The sequence below is a fragment of the Falco cherrug genome, chromosome 1 (genome assembly GCF_023634085.1).
Source record: "Falco cherrug isolate bFalChe1 chromosome 1, bFalChe1.pri, whole genome shotgun sequence".
Classification (NCBI taxonomy): Eukaryota; Metazoa; Chordata; class Aves; order Falconiformes; family Falconidae; genus Falco; species Falco cherrug.
Window position 1 is genome coordinate 62348936 of NC_073697.1, and position 23080 is coordinate 62372015.

The 23080-nt window shown below is 35.8% G+C and overlaps 1 protein-coding gene across 25 annotated transcripts in view; it reads left to right on the forward strand.

Annotated features, from left to right (window-relative positions):
• Positions 1–21871, forward strand: part of PCM1 (pericentriolar material 1) — a 43515-nt gene extending 21644 nt beyond the window's left edge. For 8 of the 25 annotated variants that reach the window (XM_055714740.1, XM_055714830.1, XM_055714796.1 and 5 more), the window contains 24 exons: positions 56–246; positions 764–958; positions 1900–2122; positions 2221–2366; positions 3323–3516; positions 4706–4889; positions 5547–5905; positions 6448–6606; positions 7388–7444; positions 8662–8834; positions 8919–9047; positions 9471–9591; positions 9880–10017; positions 10271–10404; positions 11459–11593; positions 11830–12027; positions 14213–14272; positions 16051–16189; positions 16919–17067; positions 18004–18073; positions 19061–19317; positions 19538–19630; positions 19749–19872; positions 20722–21871. In XM_055714740.1, the coding sequence (XP_055570715.1) occupies positions 56–246; positions 764–958; positions 1900–2122; positions 2221–2366; positions 3323–3516; positions 4706–4889; positions 5547–5905; positions 6448–6606; positions 7388–7444; positions 8662–8834; positions 8919–9047; positions 9471–9591; positions 9880–10017; positions 10271–10404; positions 11459–11593; positions 11830–12027; positions 14213–14272; positions 16051–16189; positions 16919–17067; positions 18004–18073; positions 19061–19317; positions 19538–19630; positions 19749–19872; positions 20722–20747 (3654 nt within the window). In that variant the 3' untranslated portion in view covers positions 20748–21871. Of the gene's footprint in view, positions 1–55; positions 247–763; positions 959–1899; positions 2123–2217; positions 2367–3322; positions 3517–4705; positions 4890–5546; positions 5906–6447; positions 6607–7387; positions 7445–8661; positions 8835–8918; positions 9048–9470; positions 9592–9879; positions 10018–10270; positions 10405–11458; positions 11594–11829; positions 12029–14212; positions 14273–16050; positions 16190–16918; positions 17068–18003; positions 18074–19060; positions 19693–19748; positions 19873–20721 lie in introns of those variants that run through there. The other 17 variants (XM_055714769.1, XM_055714867.1, XM_055714873.1 and 14 more) reach the window with 14 other exon arrangements.
• Positions 21872–23080: the final 1209 nt, after the last annotated feature.

The window sequence follows — 23080 nt, forward strand, 5'->3', positions numbered from 1 at the left end:
TTAGATTGTATTTATTTTGTATATAGTCTGATGTCTTCCATTTTACTGTAAACAGTTATGGTCTGAGATGAGAAGACATGAGATTTTAAGAGAAGAATTGCGACAGAGAAGGAAGCAACTTGAAGCTTTAATGGCTGAACATGAGAGGAGGAGAGAGCTTGCAGAAACAATATCTGCTGTTGCTGCATCTGTTAAAAGCGAAGGATCAGAAGTTCAGTGTACTCCACAGCACAGCAGGACTGAAAAGTAAGAACACAAGTCATACTATGTCAGTTGGTGGGTGCTTCTGTTATTTAGTGAGATGTCAGTCTTAGGGCGGTTCCCTGTTTTCATTGAGCACTGAATGTGATGATATAACAGAGCAGTAAATTAATTTCTTGACTTCTAAAGTGACTGTTAGTTGGCAACTTGCCAGTTTTATGTGTCTTCCCAGCATATTTAGTCTCCCCTTCACCATAAATGGTGAAAAATCACCTAAGGAGAGGAAAATGTGTGAGAAATGCCACATGCTCAGAGTAATTTTTCATCATCTCTATACCATTTATAACAATAGTAAAGTAATAATTTTCCATAACAATAAGTAATTTTATTTAACTGTCCCTGCATCAGAAGAATACTAGTTAAATTTTACATTGGTGAGATAATGTTTAAATTAATTTTGGTGCAGCTTGATTAATTGAAGACTTGTTTAAATAATTTATCGTAAACTTAAAGTACTCTTCCCTTAACAAACCTCTGCCCCCCACCTCTCCCTGTTCACTAGGACAATGGCTACCTGGGGAGGTTCTACCCAGTGTGCACTAGAAGAAGAGAATGGTGATGAAGATGGCTATCTCTCTGATGGAGCTGGTCAGGCAGAAGAGGAAGAAGATGCGACAAGTTTGAATGACAGTTTCTCTATTTATCCCAATAACAACATACCAGAAAATGCATATTATAGTAAAGAAAGCAAGGATAGGTTAGTGGCATTACTTGTTCATCTGATGCTTGTCAGAGTGTATTTGGAAAGGGGTGAAAGAAGCTTTGTATTAACTACAAGGCATCCTACAGCAAAGTGAAATTTCTTTCGGCTTGCTAGGGAGCTGTGGGTAGTGGCAGTTCCTTGTCCGAGTCTCTGTAGCTGAAGTTTGTATAACTACTTCAATATTTTTTAAAAAACCCACAGAATCATAAGGTGCTACTGCAACACAACTGGAGAGCTCAATGGCAGACCTTTAATATGACTGAAAACAGGAAAAAAAACAGCTTAAAAGATATAACCTATATGAAATTTCTACCATGATATTGATCAGTCTTTTCAAAAACAGTAGTTTAGAGAATTAAAATAACTCTGAAATTTTTGCTTTCAAATTGTTGGCTTTTGCAGCTTTGCAAACTATTTCTGGCTAGATTTTTTTTAATTAACATGAATATTTTTAACTCTTGCTTACCTGATTGATTTCCTTAATAATCTTCTTGTGACTAAATTAAAATAACCATGTTAAAAGTTATGTATATCTCTTCAACTGATTTCCTCTCTTTTTGATAACAAAATAATTTTAGCAGGTAGTGGCCTTCTAGTCAGGAGCTGGGCCTCTTAGTGTGTATTATGTTGGTGGCATCTATTTTTGTCTGAGTACATATTCTATATCAGTAATGGACAATACTAAAAACAGGATCCAGAAATGTCCTCAGCAGTTCTTTATTGACAGTGGTTGTCAGATGGATGGCTGTTATTTTCCATCTTAGGAAAATGTTGGATTGACAAAATTGCATGGGTGGTAGCTGGCATGTTCAAATAGCCTGTGTCAAGTGAGTTGTTGATGTACAACTGGAACATAGTTTGAATATTGGAAGTATCATTAAAAGTTTTTTGAAATATCAGCTTTTGTCCTCATTCTTCCTTTTTTCCCCACCCAGGTGGAAGAATTGCCGTCCTCTTTCAGCAGATGGGAATTATCGTCCACTGTCTAAGGCCAGGCAACAGCAAAATATAAGTATGCGACGTCAGGAAAACCTTCGGTGGTTGTCCGAACTTTCGTATGTGGAAGAAAAGGAACAATGGCAAGAGCAGATCAATCAGTTGAAGAAACAGCATGAATTTAGTGTCAGCATTTGTCAAACTTTGATGCAGGATCAGCAGGTAGATAGAATACTTTGTCTTTTTTTTTTTCTAAAACTTTCCAGCAATAACTTCTGGTTTTGGTAATTTGGTTGCTTTCATGTATTTTCTTTCCACAGACCCTTTCTTGTCTTCTACAGACTTTGCTTACAGGCCCTTATGGTATGATGCCCAGTAATGTTGCATCTTCACAAGTACATCTTATTATGCACCAGTTAAACCAGTGTTACACTCAACTGACTTGGCAGCAGAATAACATCCAAAGGTTTGTTGACTATATTAGTGTTTTGACTGTGGAATTTGAAATGCTTCAGTAAACAGAGAACAGAACAAGGTTATGTTAGTAAAAGATTACAGATAATGGTTAAATACAAGACTATGAGACTACTGAATTTCTGAGTTGATTACAAGCTTTTGAAATTATATCAAGCATTTTTGGTTTTTTTTTTTTGACCACTGCTTTAATGCCTTTGAGATAGTTTTTTGAGTAATCGTTAGTGAAGAGAACCAAAAGTTTACATCTCTTCAAAAAATTCCGTTGCGATAGCATTATTTTGCTTTTTTGGTTTAGATTGCTGTCCTTGCTTATGCTTTTATGGCTGTAGTCTTTGCTAGACTACCTGGCAAGATTCTGGATTCTAATGGTTATGGAAAAATGGTGGGAGAGCTTTTTGTCCTTTCTTAGTGTTGTCAGTCAGAATTCATGCTTACTTAGGTTTCATTTGGGTGTACTACTTTTACCTTCTGAACAACGATCTTGTTTAAAAAAAAAACGGTCATTTTAATTCATTTTGTGAAAGTTCAGGCTCTTCATCTGTTTTGTATTTGGTAAGGGGAATGTAGTTACTGGCCTCTTAAAATATTTTAAAGTAGCTTTTACATCACTTCAACAAATACTTTCTATCTTCTATTGTTTGTATTTAAGTTTCCTTTTCAGCCTCCTTATTTTTTTTAGTATCTACTCATTTTTTGTTGTTCTTGCAAGGATATTTAACTTTAGTAAACATGTCCACTAGTGCAGAGCAGTGGGTTTAAAAACTGTTCCTGTTGCTCAGGATTAAAGAAAGTTGTTTTTTCTTGAGGTTTTTTTAACTAGCTAAATGGAGCAGTTCTTTACATGCAATACATGGAGCAGGTGAAATAATATGAATATATATAAACTTAAAGCTTTGCCTTAGCAGTCTTTTTTTCCCCAAGTACTTATTTTTCCTTGCTTTCAAGGTTGAAACAAATGTTAAATGATCTTACGCGCCAACAAGAACAGCAACAGTGTCAAGAGAAGCCATCAAGAAAGGAGAGAGGTAGTAGCGCACCACCACCTCCATCTCCTGTTTTCTGTCCGTTCAGCTTTCCTCCACAACCTGTGAACCTGTTTAATGTACCAGGATTTACTAATTTTTCTTCCTTTGCTCCAGGTGAGTATTACTACAGGTGTGAAAAGAATTATGAATTCCAGAAATTTCCATTCTCTCATTTAATTGAAATCTTAATGTGAACTTGTTGAAATTCTGAAACTTATTGAAATGGTCTTAAACTACTTGCATGAGTCTGTGTTATCCTAGCAGAAGTTTGTTAACATTTGTTGCTGAACAATTGTACATTTTGACTTCAGTATGAAAAGCAAGACTTTCTCAGTAAGAAGTCTGTTATATTGGAAAATACCCACCCCATAAAGTTAACACTTTAAAATGTTCTTCTTCCAACATGTGAACAGCAATGATTGAACCTTTTGAATACCTTCAGCAATCATTTAATAGTGTTCAGAGTGAACGCTTTAATTTTAAGGTGGCACTTGGTAATTATGTCTCTTTTTCTTAGAACTTCCAACACGCATTTTTGTTTTAAATGCCTGTAAATGTAGCATGTTACTGATTTTTGTTCCCATCAGAGGTATAAAGTAACTGTTGACTTGGATACAGTGCTCCTAATCTCATTACCAATCCTACTTTTACTGTTCAATTTGAAATGGAAAAAAAGTAGGTATTTTACTGTATCATTAGAAATTGTTAAAGCTATCTTAATATATTTCAGCCTTTTCATAGGCATAGACCTAGATTGTAGCTTTCAGAGTCTAAAGTCTGTTTTCTGTTTAAGAATATATTTTAAATTACATAGAACCTGCACTGAAGAATAGTTGTGTTCGATTTTCCACTATTATAAAGATTCTGAAATAAAGTATTATGAGTTCATGGTCTTGGCCCTGTGAATACAGGTACCATTGGAATGTTCTTGTCAATTTGATGGTAGTTTGAAGTATTTATAAAGTTGTCATGATGCAGATAGAAGTGCTGTCCTTTTTTTTTTTTTTTTTGGAAGTGCTGTCATTTTTACTTTCCCTTGTAGGAGCTTTTTACTGGGGTTTCTTGAAGCACCTTTCTCTCTCCACTGATGGGATTGTAGTGGCATGTGTAGTATCCAGTAATGTTTCAAATGAGCATTTAAGATAAATTCTGATTATTGCAGTGATTTCAGGATGAAAGTTTTTGCTTCCCCATTGTATTTTTCCTTCATGATTTTATGTTGCCACTCAATATGTTTCAAATCTGACTTCTATCACACAGATAAATGAAGTGTTACCTTCTGACTCTCTTGTTTACTTTGTAGGTATTAATTGTAATCCAGTGTTCCCTTCTAGCTTTGGAGATTTTGCACATAATGCTTCCCCACACAGCAGTGAGCTGCAGCAGCAACAACATCCTCTAGATCATAATGCTTCTGGGAAAACTGAGAATATGGCATTCCCCAAACCTTTTGAAAGCAGTTCCACTAATGGAGTAGAAAAACAAAGGTATTTTATGTCACAGTGCAACACTCTTTTAATTGTTTTTCCTCCTCCTCTCCTCCCTCTTCTGGAAATTCATAATTCTTTTAGGGAATTTATTGTAATAGAATTACAAGATGAGCTTTACTTCTGCAGTTTCCTGTTGAATATTTTCACTTCTTTCAGTAAAGTGTTCTGCTTTTCTGCATATTAACTAATGTATCATTTCATGAATATTTTAAGATCAAGTACAGTGTTGAAATGATTTTGTGATACTTTTTGTAAGCAGAGGAAGATTTCATTTCCATGTTTCTTGCAACTGAGCTGTTTGAGTAACTAGAGGATGTAATTTCAGTGAATGCTTATTTTTTATGCTAGAGTAGATTGTAATGTTTAAGAAATGTTTTGCCCTGTAGTACTTTTAGAACACAGCAATAGCTGCGTAAGTACATTCAGGTTGAAATCAGTGATAAATTTTAATTTCTTGAGATATCTTATGTTTCCCATTTCAAAGGGTTCTCACTAGACTTTTTTTTTTTTCCTTCAATGATCAGTTGATGAATAAGTAACTAGGGCAGGTAACTTGCGTTATGTATAAAGCTGTTTGCCTGGTAATGCATGCTGTTTTTATCTGAGAGACTAGGTTATGATATGTTGTGGGTTTTGTTTCCTTCTCTCTGACAGGAGGAGTCATAAACAAGCTGAAGAGGAAATGGAAAAAAGATCAATTTGGCTAAATAATAGCCAGGAAGTGAAAAAAGACGATGAGTCTCATCTGAAAGCAGGTTTTGCAGTTTCAGTACAAAATATTGCTTCTGGTCATAAAAATCAGTCTGATATGAGCAGGAGAAGAGAGTTCGATGAAGAGTCTTTGGAGAGTTTTAGTAGCATGCCTGATCCAGTAGACCCAACTACTGTGACAAAGACATTTAAATCTAGAAAAGCATCAGCACAAGCAAGCTTGGCATCGAAAGATAAAACACCCAAATCAAAGAATAAGAGGAAGAGTTCTTCTCAACTAAAAGGCAGAGTTAAAAGTACTGGTAGGTTGTAAAGTAATCTTGGATAGCATGACAAACTCAACTTGGATTATAATCATTACATTCCAGAGAACTTACTCTCTGTAGATGGTGCCTATAATAATGAAAAGAATTCATTGAAATGTTAATTCGTTTTACATAATGTAATCACGTACAGCTTATTTCAGTAAATAAAAAGTGTAACTGATTAGGACACCATGGTTTGAATGGATAGTGGATGCACATCTACTAAGATTTGGAATAAGTCACCAGGAGAATCTTCCTCTTCATTATGTCTTCGTGTTCAAACCAGATGACTTGTGGAAAGATGTGCTTTGGTACAATACTGAACGAGAAGAGAGGGACAGTACTCGTGTGTATAGTACTGTTGCAGTCACTGAAGATTTAGGGCTACTGTATGGCATCAGTGTACGGGGGAAATTTTTGGCTAGGAAACATCATTGGTGTTTTACAGCTTTGAGATTGCCCTTGAACAAATTTCTAAAAGTAATAAAACATTTTGTAAGCTATTCTTCTATTTCTTCCTTTTCATTCCTTCCTGTTAGGTTATGAAAGTGCAAGTGCTTCTAGTGTGTGTGAACCCTGCAAGAGCAATAAAAGCAGACACTCTGAAGAGGTTGTTCATGGAAAGGTGTTCAGCAAAAGGAATCGTGAACAATTGGAAAACATAATTAAATACAGTAGATCTACAGAAATGTCTTCAGGTATTCTTTTCTGAATGTCAGTATTGTGAACCTCTTGAGTAAAGGACCTCCATGCGTAGTTGCTAGTGTATAATTTAAAAGAAATGTATTATGACAAGAAGGCAATACTGTGTATTTAGCATGCGGATTTTCGTTTTTAATTTCTAAGAATGCTGTAAACGTTAAGTGTAAAAAGTTGGGTATTGATTGTTTTGGGATATTTTCTGTAGATTAGGTACTTGATCAAAATAATTTAAAGCAAACCTGTTACTGTAAAACAAAAAAAACCACCTAGCCAACCAGAAATCTCACCCATTTGTTAGTGTTTTTATGAAAGGTAACTGCACAACGTGAAACTGTTTAGCATTTAAACTGCATCCTGTACTGTATACATGTTTTTTTTTCTATTCATGCTTAAAGGAGCTCTATCAAATATCATTCAAATTCAGTCTTATCACATAAACCATTTTTGCCATCTGCACTGCTTTTCTTGTGTCTAGATTGTAAAAATATTCTCCTCTGTGTCTTTTTAGGTTCTGCCAGTATCTTTGTTTTTGAAAAATGCAGAAATTTTTAGTCATTTTAGCATGATGTACAGCTTTGTCAGTGTAGCTGTGTCCACACTAAGAGCTGTTTATTGGTATACGTAATAAACTGTTACCAGTCAAGTTCTCACAATAAGCAGCTTTGATGTGGTTTGGATGACTAAGCAGCCTTTCCTCCTGCTGTTTTGTATAGACCCTGTCTTTATTTCTGGTGCGCATTTTTGTGTTTATCACTGTCTATCCCCACTTTCCTACAGCGCATGCTAGGAGAATTCTGCAGCAGTCTAACAGAAATGCATGCATTGAAGTGCCAGGTAATGCATTCACTGCTTAGCTTCAACAATGTCCTATTACTTTTTTTTTTTTTTTTTCCCCTCTTAGCTTTGGTCCTATAACTCGCTGTTTAACAGATGTTCAAAGTTAGTACTATTGCAGCACCTTCTATATAAACAAGGCAAGAGAAGTTACTTGGAATTGCCGTGAAATGCAATGATACAAGTGACTTTGAATTATAATTGTGGAGAACATGTTTATCATGTTCTTGCTTAGTCACAATTACAAATAGAAAATACGCAGGTAGATACTACAACAAAAATATTTTTAGTAGGCATTTTTAGTATGTTTAAAAGCTGCTATTAAATTTTATTAATGGAGGAGGGAAGCGATTTTGGTGGCTTATTAAAGGTTGAAAAGCTTGCCTTTGTGCTTAAAAATACTGATAAACTATTTGCAGATAATAAAATTGCACAGTAACATCTACTATATTGCTAATAACTTCATTAACTTGAATACTAACAAATACACATCTGTTAAACTAAGCTAAGTTTTCCAAATTTAACTTTTTTTCCATGCAACACTTGCCAAAATATCTGTGCAAGAATTTAAGTGTTGTAATGCAAGGATAATACTTAATTCTCAAAGAAATGGGAGACTTATTAGGAAACACATTGTCTTCTAATACATATGTAATAGGGCTTAAGGGTAAGATGTTTGTGAGCCTCAGAAGTGATATTAGACATGTATGAGAACATAGAATTTATGCTTGTATGGGAGGTGCGGGAAGGAGTGGCTTTCTTGAATTCAGTCTAAGAGCTTTCTTGATGTTGTTGCTTGTTGCAGAAGCGTAGACTACTTGTATTATATAAACTTGAGACCTCTGGCTATCCTGTTTGAATTATCTTAATTCCATTTTCAGTGTTGAATACGTAATTTGAAAGCAACGTTGTGGTGTGTGCAGTATTCTCTTTAATAAAGAATACTTCTAAAGGTATTGTTCAGAATTGTAAAGCAGGTTATTCCTATGAATGCTTTATATTTTACTTTATATATAAAGGATTGCATAAAGTATTATTTCAGAGTGTTTAAATCTTTGCCCTTCAGGATATGAATAAGCTTTAAGAAAGCAGCTGTATAATGGAATCTACAATGACTGAGGTGTAATTTGTGTACCTGTAACTTCCATACCTAATAGGCAGTTGTCTTTCAACCAGATGCATGTCTCAAAGCCTTAACGAATGCCTTTTTTCTACAGAAACTGGTAGTGATCTTTCTATGTTTGAAGCTTTGCGAGACACAATTTATTCTGAAGTGGCAACTCTTATTTCTCAAAATGAATCTCGTCCCCACTTTCTCATTGAACTTTTCCATGAACTTCAGCTGTTAAATACGGATTACCTGAGGCAAAGGGCTCTATATGCTTTACAGGTGTGCACAACAATTTTTATTTTATATATGAATCAAACTAATCTTAAGTACTTTTTTACAGTATAGATTTATTATCTTTGCCAGGATATAGTGACCAGGCATTTATCTGAGAACAACAAAAAAGAGAAGTGCACAAAATCGCTGAATTCTGCAACATGGATGGCATCACATTCTGAACTCACTCCCAGTGAAAGCCTTGCCTCTACAGATGAGGTAAGGTTCAGAAGCTAGTTTACTGTCAACTTTTCATGTCTTTTTAATTCACATGCATGCTTGTGTACTGAAATATTCATACTAGTAATTTTTTCTAGAATTTATATTTTAAAAGAGCCAAAATCCTCTTATGAGTAAGGTTAGGGCCAGAACTGATCACAAGATTCACAAAATTTTTTTTGCTTTTTTATATTTGAGGAATCACTGATGCTTCTGTACAGTTTCTAACCTGTTTTATAGTTGAAGTATTTGAAACAAGCATGGTAGAATCACCTGATGGATTTGTCTTTAGAGTTGTTCCCCAATCAGGCAGTCTGGTGACAAGCCTTGATACCACAGCATGTGGCTGAAAAAAGGCTTGTTGACACATTATGAGAGGATGGTACATTCCTGCTTTATATTCAGTTGTTTGGCATTTTTTAGGAAACTTTTGGCAAGAACTTTTCTAGAGAAGCATGTCAAGATTGTGAACAAAATGATGCAGACAATGGGAGTACTATGTCTACGTCTTCAAATTTTGAACCCTTTGCCACTGATGACCTTGGTAAGAATTATGTGGTTTTCAGTGTTGTATTATTCCCTCTCTCCTAAGATGTCTGCAGATGTCTACACTTAATAGGGTACCCTTCCTTCATCTCTAGTGTGTAATCACCTTTTGTAAAGCAGCGCTTGGAGAAATTAGCCAATTGTGAAACACTTTGAGTATAATTCAACTACAGTTATATGTGGATTTCAAAATGTATGGCTTTGAATTTATTTTTATCATCGTTTACTTGTCTATCGACTGAAAACTTTTTATTTAGATTAAAAGGTGTTTTTATTCTAAATATAGGCAACACAGTGATTCACTTAGATCAAGCTTTGGCTAGGATGAGGGAGTATGAGCGTATGAAAATTGAAGCTGAAAGTACCCTTGACTCTGAGGGCTGCTCTAGTAATTTTCAGGGTGCTTCTGCTGCTAAGTTGGAAGGTATGCACATATATACATATTCTGCTTAGTTTTAGAAAATAATTATTCTAATTATCAAGAATCATTTAATTGGCTGAATTGTTTTCCTCTTAATTTGTATTGAAAATTTAGCAAAGTTTCAAAGGATCTTTACATACTTAAGTAAATATGATTTATTTTTTTAAAAGAAAACATATGGGTTTAAAATTGGTATTTCTTTAATAGTGATGTGGAATTACTTAAAAAATGTGCTTTTTAAATTTTTTTTAATGAGGTCCAGGTACCAGTGAATGTGTTCCTGTGCCACAGTCAAGTGAAGTTTCTGCTGTTCCATGTCCTCATATAGATACTCAGCAGCTTGACCGGCAGATTAAAGCTATTATGAAAGAGGTCATTCCTTTTCTGAAAGTAAGAATTCTTTTCAATAAGACATGAATTAGAAGAATAGGAAAAGGACCTGTGTAATTGCAAAGAACAACATTATTTAAAGTTTATAACTTGCATCTTGGCAACGGCTACCAATAAATAGTGTTAAGTTGCAGACCTTGCTGAGGATCAAGTAAGAATTAAATACTCAAACAGAAAGATTCTGTGACATTTTTAATAGGAGAAAGAAATGGTAAGGTTTCTAGATTGGATAGAGCTGGAGGAACAGAGATTTCTTTCTTTTGAGCTGACCAAATCGAATAGAAATGTTTGAAAATGTGCTTCTGAAATATTTGCTGCCTTTCAGCAAAGAGGACTGACATAATTTTAATTAAAATTGGTACGCAAAATGTAACTTGAGATATTTTTGAAGAATAGCTCTATGAGTTGTTGATTTTTAGCATTATTTGCTCCTGTTTAAAGTTGTTGACAGCTTTTAAACTTCTGTGAATACACAGAAATGTACTTCCTTAAAGAAGGCTAAATAGTCACAGTTCATTCTTTGCAAGGTTAAAAGAGCAGAGAAGATTGAGTGGTAAGATGCTTAAGTCATCTTCCTGTTCCCTTTTATAGTATGTGCAGTATATAAGCTTAGATGTATTAAATGAGCTACTTGGTTGGTATTAGGTTTAAAAACTCTGTTGTTGATATGCCACAGTCTCAGTGCCCGAAGACTCCTGTTTGGTTTGCAATTTTAAGGAAGCTTACAACAGCAGCTGTCTTAACATACACTTGAATACACTTGGGTACACAACCACAATATATGAATATTCTTAGTTTGTCCAAACATTAAAAGATGGCATGTACTCATGTGTTGGAAAAGTGAGTTAAAGCTTTGTGCGTCACAACCTATCGGTCATTAATGAAGTATGGTATATGCTATAACCATGTTGGAGTTGGTTTATTTTGTAAGTTCATGGAGTGTTGTTCCTTCAGTGGACAGGTATTTAGAAATTAATTTCAGTGTTTTGGTTGATGGCTGATTTTTTTTTTTTTTTAAAGTGGTAATTAAGCTCATTCTCTGATACTTGTTTAGGAACACATGGATGAAGTATGCTCTTCTCAATTACTGACATCAGTAAGACGTATGGTCTTGACTCTTACACAACAAAATGATGAAAGTAAAGAATTTGTGAAGTTCTTTCATAAGCAGCTTGGCAGTATACTTCAGGTTAGTAGTTTCTCAGTGTTGTTTTGCAACATTATTGCAACTTGGATAATGGGCAACAGACAAACCAGCTGTCCTGATGCAGTATTTTAGGATTTCAGTAGTGTAGCTGCTCTTCTCCTTCAGTTTTGATACAGCAATGAGGTATTATCTTGTTTCCTAAAATCAAAGCTTTACCACACACACCCCTGAGCACCGAAAGCCTGTTTCAAAAACTGAAGAATTATTTCTTTTCACAGGATTCACTGGCAAAATTTGCTGGTAGAAAATTAAAAGATTGTGGGGAGGATCTTCTTGTGGAGATCTCTGAAGTGTTATTTAATGAATTAGCCTTTTTTAAACTCATGCAAGACCTGGACAGCAACAGTATTTCTGTAAAGCAGAGATGTAAAAGAAAAACAGAAGCTACTGAAGTGATACAGTCTTATGCTGAAGAGGTTTGTTTTACTATATTTGAGTTTCCTAAATACCTGTATTTCTGAAAGTACTTTGATTACCTTAGTTTACACATTGTATATATTGGGTTTTTTACAAATTAGTGCTGTGTATTAGTCACAGTATTGCTTGTGTAGAAGCATGAACTAGTTTTCCTCCATAAGGGAATTGTCCTATATTGTAGATGAGTGTCTGTTACAGATACCTAATTGTGTAGACTTTGTTGAAGGGAATTCAGAGGAAGTGTGTTTTAATGGCTATATGTGCACACAGAAAGGAATAGTCAAGCGTTGAAATAGTATTAACATCTGGGGCTATTGGGTAGTAGTTGTAGTTTAACCTCAGTAGGCAGTTAAGCACCACACAGCCACTTGCTCACTTTCCCCCTGCTGGGGTGGAGGAGAGAATTGGAAGGGTAAAAGTGAGAAAACTCATGTGAGCAAAGCAAAACAAGGAATTTGTTCACTGCTTCCCATTGGCAGGGAAATGTTTAGCCATCTCTTGGAAAGCAGGGCTCCATCATGTGTAACGGTTACTTAGGAAAACGGGTGTCATAACTCCGAACATTCCCCCTTCCTTCTTCTTCCCTCAGACTTTGTTGCTGAGCATGATGTCATATGGTATGGAGTATCTATCCCTTTGACCAGTTGGGGTCAGCTGTTCCAGCTGTGTCCTCTCCCAAACCTTTTGTGCCCCCCCCCAACTTGCTCACTGCTGGAGTAGGGTGAGGGGCAAAAAAGGCCTTGGCTCTGTGTAAGCACTGCTCAGCAATGGCTAAAACATATCTGTGTTATCAGCACGGTTTTCATCACAAATCCAAAACATAGCCCCATACCAGATGCTATGAGGAAATTTAACTCTATCGCATTTAAATATCTTGACATATGGGGGTCTCAGTTCATTATATTTCCAGTTATGCCTACAGCTTCCCTTGCAGTAGCTTAGTTAGGCACCATCTTTACCTAACTTGAAAAGTCCTGTGAAGTCTTCAAATAGTTGGCTTGTTGGTATATGTAGAAAGTATCACTTTCTAGACTTGCAGTGTAAACTATATATATAAAGTTTTCGGAAATATTGGAGACTGTAGTACATATTTTGCTCTAGCAAAGCAAGTTTTGGTTGGTTTTCACACCATTAACATTATTACAAACATTGTATCACCATTTTTAAAGTTAATATTGCAGTTTCTAGGAACAGAGCTTTTTATAGTTAAATGAACTGTTCACAAAATGAAACACTTAAACAAAAAATGTTCATATACTTAAATAAGTCAGGTATCTACCTTAATATTACTTCTTGTATAGTATATTTATGACTTCAGTGTGCTTTCAGCTTTCTTTTAGAAATACAAATGCCAAAGCAAACCCTTTACTCATTCTTAGTTTAAAATGTTAGTAGAAGATATTTCAGGAATCTGTAAAGTCCTTTACGTAGTTTTAAGCATGTCATCAGCTGTATTTCAAGGTAGTTCAACTTAAATATACCGGTAACATGGCTGTGGAGTGTCTTGTGAAGAGGCCAGAGAAACACTCTGAATCCGGAAAGATTTGGACACAACTTCCTATTTTATCTGAAGATGCTTATTGGGCCTTTGCTACATAAAGGATTGGTTTATACACTGCTATGAGAATGTGTGGAGCCAACTTAGATCTGGCATTTCTTCTCTCCTGGAAGACAGAGAAGGTCGATGTTTGACTTGGTGCTGTGGCAGCAGTTCAGATTCGACAGAGCCAAAGATGGGCCAGAACCAGTAGGTGCTGTACAGACACAGACACACACAAATCTGCCTGTATGGTCTTCTCACTGCTTTCAGCTCTGGAACCCTGATGCAGACACATCTGATCTTGCTCAATTTTGTCGCTGTCTTGATTCCACAAAGCTAACTGGTTTCAGATTCCACACTGAAAAATAGAGTGCTCTGTCTTGACCAGAGCTGGTATACCTAATTCTATATGTTAAGTAAGATTCAACCACAGACCACAGAATTAGCCCATTTAAACATAGTTGTTTAAATAAAAAGGGTTAGCACAGTTTTTGTAATGTTTTATAACTCTAAAATTTTAAAAGCATCTGTGTAAACTCTTTTGTAGTATAGAATTCCCTGTGGCTTTCATGAAGCCCTAGTTTTGGTTTAGTTTTTCGAAGTTATTTCAGTTTAGAATTGAAGACAGTTTCTGTTTCTTCTAGGCAAAAAAAGGTCTCCAGGTGGATGTTTGTTCATCTGCTGAAGACGTCGATGAGGACAAAGTATGTTTATGCTTTTCAACTGTGTTTATTCCTCAGATGATTTCACAGATCCCTTAGTCTTACTGTTTTCTGTCATATAAATCCAGTATCAGTAAACAGCCCATTTCCTAGCGTTCGTAAGTTTATTAAATATTATGGGGTTTATCTCCTTTCTGTTATTTTCAGTGATTTAGTTTATCAAAGTAACAGAGTAAATTATAGTTTCCACTTTTTAGTTTGAGTTGATGATCTGGGAAACGACTACCAAAAAAATCTGCCTTCATCGATGTCTTTTTTTATTATATGCATTCAGTAAGCATGACTTGGGTATTAGTTCCTTGGTTGCTTTTGTATTTATTCCTGTTTCTACTGCAGAGCCATTAGCAGTGTAAAGACTATTTGATGCATTTCTTCTAAAACATCTTGTTACCTTTCAAGAAGTGCATTTAGATCAACAAGGACAGTATTAAAGATGCTTTCCTGTTTATTGTTGGTGACCTTTATGTAGAATGAGCTTTGCTTTAGTATTGACAATTTGAAAGTCTAAAAAGAGCAAAGTTTGTTAAATGCTACACAACTGCGATAGAAGAATTTGTGATATTCCCTGAGCAGCTTTAGGATAGGATCTTGTTTTTCTATGTAATATTCATTTTGTGTATCTTAAAGGAAAAAGACCTGTTCTGAAGGTGTTTATTGTGGAATTTGGTCTGGGGCAGTTGACTGTATTCTCAGCTCAGAGCATTGAGAACGTAGTCATTCATTGAGGAATTAAATAACAAGGATGGACAGCTTAACTGGTTTTAGCAATTAACACTTTCTTTTTTTAATCATATGGAGTAAGTTGCTTTACTTTTCACCTTAAGGAAAATGCAGATGTTCTGAGCTGGGACACTGGTCCTCGGAGTCAAAGTCTGTGTGTGCTCTGAGTATTAAACGTTAGTGTCCAAAAGTTCTCCTTTCTTTCTTGAAGTTTGTTTTGAAAACAACTAAAATTGTGTTTGGGGAGAGAGTTGTATATGAAGTTTTGTATTTCCTGCTGGAATGTTCAGCTTTTTCCAGCCAAAGAGAAAGATACAGGTAATGTACTAAGTAGAATGTCAAGTGCTTTCCTAAATGGGCATAGGCATATGTGTAAGCATGTATGGGCATAGAGTCAGTGCTTTCTTCTGGGGCTTAGAGCTTCTGTCACACTGCTTTGGAAGTAGAAGTGGAAAGCTGTGTGTTACTTGTTATGGTTGTTGTAGTGCAGGACAGTCCTTTCAAGATTTGGAACTAAACTCAGGGCTTTACTTGGGGTTCATAAAGGCTGAGCAGAATTTTCACACTCAAGGTATTTAGCAAATCAGCAGAGTAACTGCTGAATAGCTATTGCTAGAGAAATGACAAGCTGCAGTTAGGAATATTGCTAATTTTCGCTAGAGATCATTTAGGAGAAGCAGGGAAGTCCCTAGACGGTAATAACGCAGGTGTGTTGATAATGACAAGTCTAATTTAAATATTTTTTTTTTTAACTAGCATGCTGATCATTGTAAAGCGTTTCAGATAATGAAACACTCTGTTACAATGTCCTTATAGCTATGTCTGAACAGTGTGTGATGTCTTATAGTAGGTTCTGATGCTGTTTCAGGAGTAGCTTTGCACTACTCATTTCAAGGCCTTAAGGACTACTTAAACATTAATTTTTAGTCTGAAGATTTTTTTCATTTTTGAGAAACAAAGGTCACTTCTTGATGTAGAAACCATAGCTTAATCTTTAGATAAACAAACATGAAATTGCACAGTATTCCTTGTTTTCCTAGGACAAGGGTGAGACTGAAACTGTTAAACAAGTACCAGACTCAGAAATGTATGATGGTAATGGAGTTCCTGAAAGTATTAGATCTGATGCATCTGATCAAGAGGAAGATGAGGAAAGTGAAAGCGGTCCAGTGGCAATAAGTAAGTGGGCTTTTTATGTACCACATTATTCAATGCTTTCACTGTAATTTTGACTAATTTTACAACAGGATTTGTATGAAGTACTGCTGTGTAACACCCTCTCTCGCAGATGTTTCTAGTCAGGTCTTTACCAGTGAAAGCTTTCCAGTACTGTTTCTACTAGTATTGTGTCAAGAGTTAAACATTGCAATTAGAGGAGCTTTTTCTCTTTATAATCAATAGATTTGTAAAAACACGTTAGAATCAGATTAAGTTACACATCCCATCTCAGCTAAACTTAGTTTCTTAACCTTTAACCTGAACAATATGAAAGCTGCTGAAATTTTACAGTTTTTTATTTAAATGATGATTTTTAAAATATTTTCTGCTTAAGCTTGCATATTTTTTAATATTTTTTTTTGTCCTGTTTGTCATCTTACAGCAATTACTCATGGCTTGGGTTTCCGTTTATTTACATTATTTACCCCAGCTTGTTTAATAACTTGGGTATTTCACCCCAACACAGTGGTGTGTGTTTGTAATATAGCTTATGTGGACGATAGGGATCTTCAAAAGTTAAGTCATTACTGTATCTTAATTTCAAAGAATATTTTGAAGTAAGAGTTATAACTGATCATCGCAGTAAATTTGCAAAAGGGATTTGGATTTTGCAGCTTGACTTGAGCTTTGTCAGTCTCTGTCAGTATGTAAATCCAATATGAAAGTGGTTTTACGCTGATTTGCCTTCAGGTTTATCAAAAGCAGAAACCCAGGCTCTGACTAACTATGGCAGTGGAGAAGATGAGAATGAAGATGAAGAAATAGAATTTGATGAAGGACCTGTTGATGTGCAGACATCACTGCAAGCCAGCAGTGAAACAACAACTGAAAATGAACAGGTATCACCAAAGTTGTAAATGCCGAACGAACCTAAGCAAGTGCATAGCTTTTCAGTACATATTTGTATGTACCTCAGTTTTTCTTGTAGCACTGTTATTCATACTCATGAAAGTAGAAGAATGATACAAAAAATTACATGAAGGCAGTAGCTGGTACATACAAAAATGTAGCATTCCCCTCCTGAATTTATTATTGGTGTATTTGATGGAAAAATGGACAGATGGACACAGACAAAACTAATGTTTAAATCTGCTGTCAGAGGAAAAATGTTAAGTTGCAATAAAAAAGATGAACTTTCAAAGCAGCATCATATTTTCAACCGTTAACTGGTTCTTCCTCTGTTTGCTGACATCAGGTTCTAACCAGGCTTTTTGCAGAAGGCATTGACTTGTGTATTCCAGCATGTCTTTGATTTTTTTTCTCTTTATCCTATCAATTTTCTTCCTAGAACAATGATGAAGTGTTATTGTCTGCTATTGTCATTTCACTGTTAGTTTCCTTAAAAACATTTGGATGTGTGTGATCTGGTTCTGGAGACTTGTCAGTTCTTTACATCTTGGCAAATAAGATTAACTTCTGAAACTTTTGAAACTTGGCTTTACTCAACAGCTATTAACATTAGGCAAGGGTGTAACTGGAATGTTTTACTCTAAAGGCTAAAACAATAGATCTTTTCAGTGGAATCGAAGAGTTTACCTGGGAACAGCAATAATGAAATGTTCAGATCAAACATACCTATCAGTGTTAATAGTTTCTTAAAGTCTTGTTGACTAGCTGATGAATGGAGAGTAGAACTTGCTGTCTTTATGTCCAACTAGTGAAAAGACAAAAACATGGAGCAAGTATACTAGTTGGCAAGGAGGAATAAATTAGCCGATAAGATACGAAGCTGATTAGTGGAATTTGCACTAACTTGTTTTCACCTTCCCCAATAGACTTCAAACCAAGAATTAAGTAAGACAAAAAACACTGAGATTTTGACATCAGAACAAGAGTCTGTTAAAGGTGAGTGCCATATGCAGTAACTGCGAGATTAACACTTCTATGTAGATTTACTGTGAGAATTATCTTGGACAGTGCCTGTGGTACATGTAATTAAGAGGAAGATGGTCAAATTTGCAAGAGTTTAGTGGGCTGGTTTTTTCCATGGAATCACATCAGTTGACTAGATACATCTGTGTTGATATAGACATGGCAAACCATTTAAAGAGGAAACTTGGAGTAATCTTACTTAAGTAGATGTGGTTTTGATGTTTGACAACAGCATGAATTCCAGCCAATTGTTGCAACCTTTGGCACACAACTGTAGCAGAGCTAATTTGTCTGTTACAGTATTTTGATGTTTAGATTTGTCTAGTACTTGCTTTTTCTGTTACTACTACTTCCTAGCAATTCAAATCACTTTAAAATATAAAGATTTATTTTTGTGACTAATACTGTGTTGTAACTGATTAAGAACTGAGAAATCATTTTCTGTCAAAAGACAGAAACACTACTGGATGGTATGAATGTTACTTCTAACTGTTGTTACCACCACCTTTTTGTGTGTTTTTCTGTTGCTATTAGTTGTTTTGGTCTCTTCATAGACTAAAAGTAGTATTTGACTAGATCCTGTGTTGCCACAAGAATATGGCAAAATGTTAAGGAATTTATTGTTCTGTATTTAAATCTCATCATACCTATAACGAATATTTTACAGTAGGTCATAGTTTTGGAAGTGGCTTTTGATTAAAAAAAAAAAAGCAAAACTGTATCAAGTCAGAAATTTCTACGTCACATACTGTCTGGTGAAATAAATACTTAAGCATATGAGAGTACAAATAACATGTTTTATTTCAATCAGCTTGGTGTTGATCTGAGAGACTATAATTCACTTTCATTGCTCATATTTGTAGCTTTGGATCATAATTTGTAAAAAAAAGAAGAATAATCTGGGATTTTTGTGTACTCAATCTTTTACTATCTCTGCCTAGTTAAAATGTAGTTTTGTAGTTTCAGGTGAACCAGATGTGGCTACAATTTTGCCTTATTACCTCAATGTCATGGAGAATACACCACCTTTAACAGTCAATGTGCCAGAATCCTTTATAACCGCCGGTATGAAGACGGAAGAATCAAGCTCATCTTTACCAGTAAATGAAACTCAAACACTAGATTCAACATGTGTGGGAAACAAATCTGCCGCAAGTTCTGAGAGCTCCATGGCTGGCAGCCCCGATACAGAGTCACCTGTGTTAATGAATGAATATGTGCGTATATTTCAGTTAAGATACACCCAAGACAAATAGAAGCTTTTTTCTATTTCAGGTTTTTTTTCTGGTTTCCAGTCTTGTTCAGTTTTCATCTGCAGTTTTGATATGGGCATTGGTTTTTGCTGTTCTTTATGATAATATAGTAAAAAATTGTTTTATTTTCACTCGAAAACTAAAGTAGCAGTGTTTCCTTAAATGTCACTGTTTGTATTAACAGGAAGCAGGTTCTGGAAATGTAAGTCAAAAATCTGATGAAGATGACTTTGTGAAGGTGGAATATTTGCCCCTTAAACTTGCAGTATATTCAGAGGTATTTTGCTATTGTTTGTGGGGTGGTTGTTTAGAAGTGCACACCCTAAATGTCTTAATTCTTATTGCTGTCTAGATGATTATTCAGAATTTTGAGTTTTGCTTTTTCTGTTACAAAGGCAGATTTAATGAAGAAAATGGCAACGGAGGCCCAAACCAATAGTTTGTCTGATGAATTACTAGATGGAGGTGGAGCTCAAGATCAAGAATTAGTAGGAGATGCCCAAACTTTGAAAGAACCTGGTAAAGATTGTTTTCTAAATCCTGTGCACCTATTGGGAAAACACTCTGGAATGGCCTAGAATTTAAATACCTTGTTATCGATTGAAGTGAACAGTTATGGTGCTGAAAGAATAGCCCTTTTTGTTGTTACGCATTTGGAAATATGTATTGACATGAAGGGGTTTTGCCTTCCATGTCCCTTCTATATACTTCTTTTAGATTTTGTGGCTGATAGTCATAAAAAGTTAACATATGTCAGAGGTATGTTAAACATAATGGTTTTGAAACTTATTAAAATGGAGTAGTTTTTTTTGTTTCTTGTTACACAAGCTTAGGTTTGATAATGTAAATTCTAATTGCTATTCTCTGATTTAATAATGCCCAGTATAATTTGCTGACAGACTGCTCGGTGTTTCTGTAACAGAAAAGTTCAAGAAACTTTTCAGAGTAGTAAAATACCTCTTCAGGAAAAGAAAAATTTTTTACATATGAAGCATACTGTGAGGAAGAAAAAACTCTGTGTGTATGACAGCAATAACTATGCTAGCAGAAGTCTGTGGTGTCAGTTTGGTGAATACGGATGCACATGCCTGCTGTGGCAACAGTCTGGCTAAGAATGTAGCACCACATGAAACTGGTAGCTAGCAACTAAGCTATTCGTAATCTGGGGGGGGGGGGCGGGGGCGCGGGGGGGGGGGGGAGCTGTAGGTGTTCAAGTAAGCCATGGCTCAGAATGCTGTGGAAAAAAGGTGGGGATGAAATATTTCATGAAGGTGCCTTAATGGATACTTACAGGGAGTTGAAATGTGGCCAAGAGCCGTGTTTGCCTTGTAGCTGTTAGACAGTAATGAGTATACTCTTACTTTACAGAAACTTTTGGAGCTCAAAGTGCATGAGAATAACCTGAAGATATCTACAGTTCCAAACTCCATGTATACAAACATTTATGGAAGATCAGCACTAATTTCCCAGAATTCTGGAAGTGTATAAAAATGTAAAATTTCTGACACGCTGCCTCTTAGGATAGGTATGCTAACTTCTGCCTGTGGCAGCCTGAACAGCTGGAACTGAGTCATCTTCTATTCAGTTTTGCTGCACTGTTCTTTTTCTGTCTTAATCTTTTTTTATCTCTTATTGTGACTTGTTTAGTAATTTTAAAATTGTTCAGAATGGTAGCTTTAAATAAAGTTTGGACTTGTCTGTTAACTTGTTGAAAAATTTTAATCTGGCTTACAAAATGGTATGCTGGGTGTGTTGCTGGAAGTTAAGTTTTAAGTGTTGGCTTGCTTGTAGCAGTTGTACTGCTCTTCAGAGAAACACTGCTAGTTTTCCTGGGACAAGAAACTCTTGTCCCACTAAGTTTCTCCCTCTTCTACAAATATGAGGCATAGACACAGCACATATGTACATGTTGCCTTTATAGCCCAGGCTATAGCTGGTCTGTATAAAAAAAAAAAAAATAAAAATCCTGTTAATGGCCTGTGGAATTAATTTTTGTCAGCACATTTATCAGAGGTGAAGTTAATACTCTGGGTTTGTAGTTAACTGCAGAAACCATCTGTATTTTTTCTGCATTTTGTTTTGTACTTTCAGTATGTGAAGGGATAAACCTCTCTGAAAATGTTAGTATTCTTTCATGGGTAACATTTTCAATTGCAGCAATTGAAAAAAGTTAAAGTTGGCACTTAATGAAGTCTCATGGCAAAGGCAGAATTAAGATTGTAGAACATTCTTGGGGTAGTTCAAGTTTTACAGATCAGAGTTGCTAACAATAACAGTAAGGCATAAGGCTGAGCTGGAAACTGCTTTTTCAGCCTAGCTGTATTGGAGATCCTGTTTACCTTAAACACACACAAGGCTTCTCTCAAAATAGTTAAACAATGGTTGTCTTTAACCTCAAAAGGAACATAAATCCTGAATTAGTATAATAATAATATGGCTATGTGCTGTGGGAGACAATCTAGTGACAGCAAAGCCTAAATACACCTGAAGTTTGAATAAAGAGAGAGCGTGGTTCGTTTGTGACTTTTTTTCTAGTTCATTTGTTCTGAATGTCTCCAGGTTTTATGAGTGAATTTTGAAGTGGCAGATTGTCTTCAGAGACAAAAAGCATGTGATTGCCAAAGTATATCAAAAGGTTTGAAGATAGCTTCATTACTGTGCAGGCTTTAAACTCACAGTGATACTGCCTGCAGAAAAAAACTTTACGATTTTGAGGGTAGAGGAGACACATTGTGACAAAGGCAAACCTGTGAAAGTGAAACAAAACTAAGGGTTTTAATCACTAACTGGGCACAAGAATCATTCAGTAGGCCTAAACGAGGAAATTTTCATGAAGTAGAACAAGATTTGTGCATATTTTGAGACAAATCTAGTTTATATGGTTAATCCTTAAACTCTAAGCTCGAGAAATAGCACAGGCACATGCCATTACTGAATTCTGGCCCTGGAATGGTGTACATTAACAATGTACTGAAATGGTGGTTCTTTGGTTGAACTTTTTCTATACCCTTTCATCATGGAATCTTAAAATGGTTGATGTTGGCAGGACCTCTGGAGGTCATCTTGCTGCCCCACCCCCTGGCTCAAGCAGAGTCACTCAGAGCTGGTTGTCCAGGGCTGTCTATGCCCAGGTGGCTTTTGAGTAGCTCCAGGGTGGGAGATTCTACAACCCAACTCTGCACAACCTGTGCCAGTGCTCATTCACCCTTACAGTAAAAAAGTGTTTCCTAACAGTCAGAGGGAACCTCCTGTGTTTCAGTTTGCACCCTTCTAGTCTGCTGTCATTATCCATTGCTCAAGTAGTAGAATTGCTGAAGAAGTTAAACTGGCTTCTGTTCTGATGTCAGTCCTTCTACTCATACGTAGTTCAGTTCAAGTAGAATGTGCTTTTCCAGTGGCAGTAGAGAAGATCGTGCTTAAAAAGATTATAGAGTGCACAAATGAGATATGACAAGCAGTCTTCTGCTTGATACATTGCTTCCTTACCAATCTGAACCAAAACGAATGTTATATTTTACTGTCCAGTGTTCATCACTTCAGAGACAGCTCTGCATGAGCAATGAGTTCAAAGAATTCAGATAACTATTTTAAAGATGAAAGTTAAGAGCCAGAGCTGGTTCTCTTCTATAGCTAACACCATTTAGTAACAGCTCTTCCCTTAGAGAAAGGTTGCTGTGTAACATCTGTTACTGTTGTATAGCAAATGACCCAACAAAACAATCAGAAT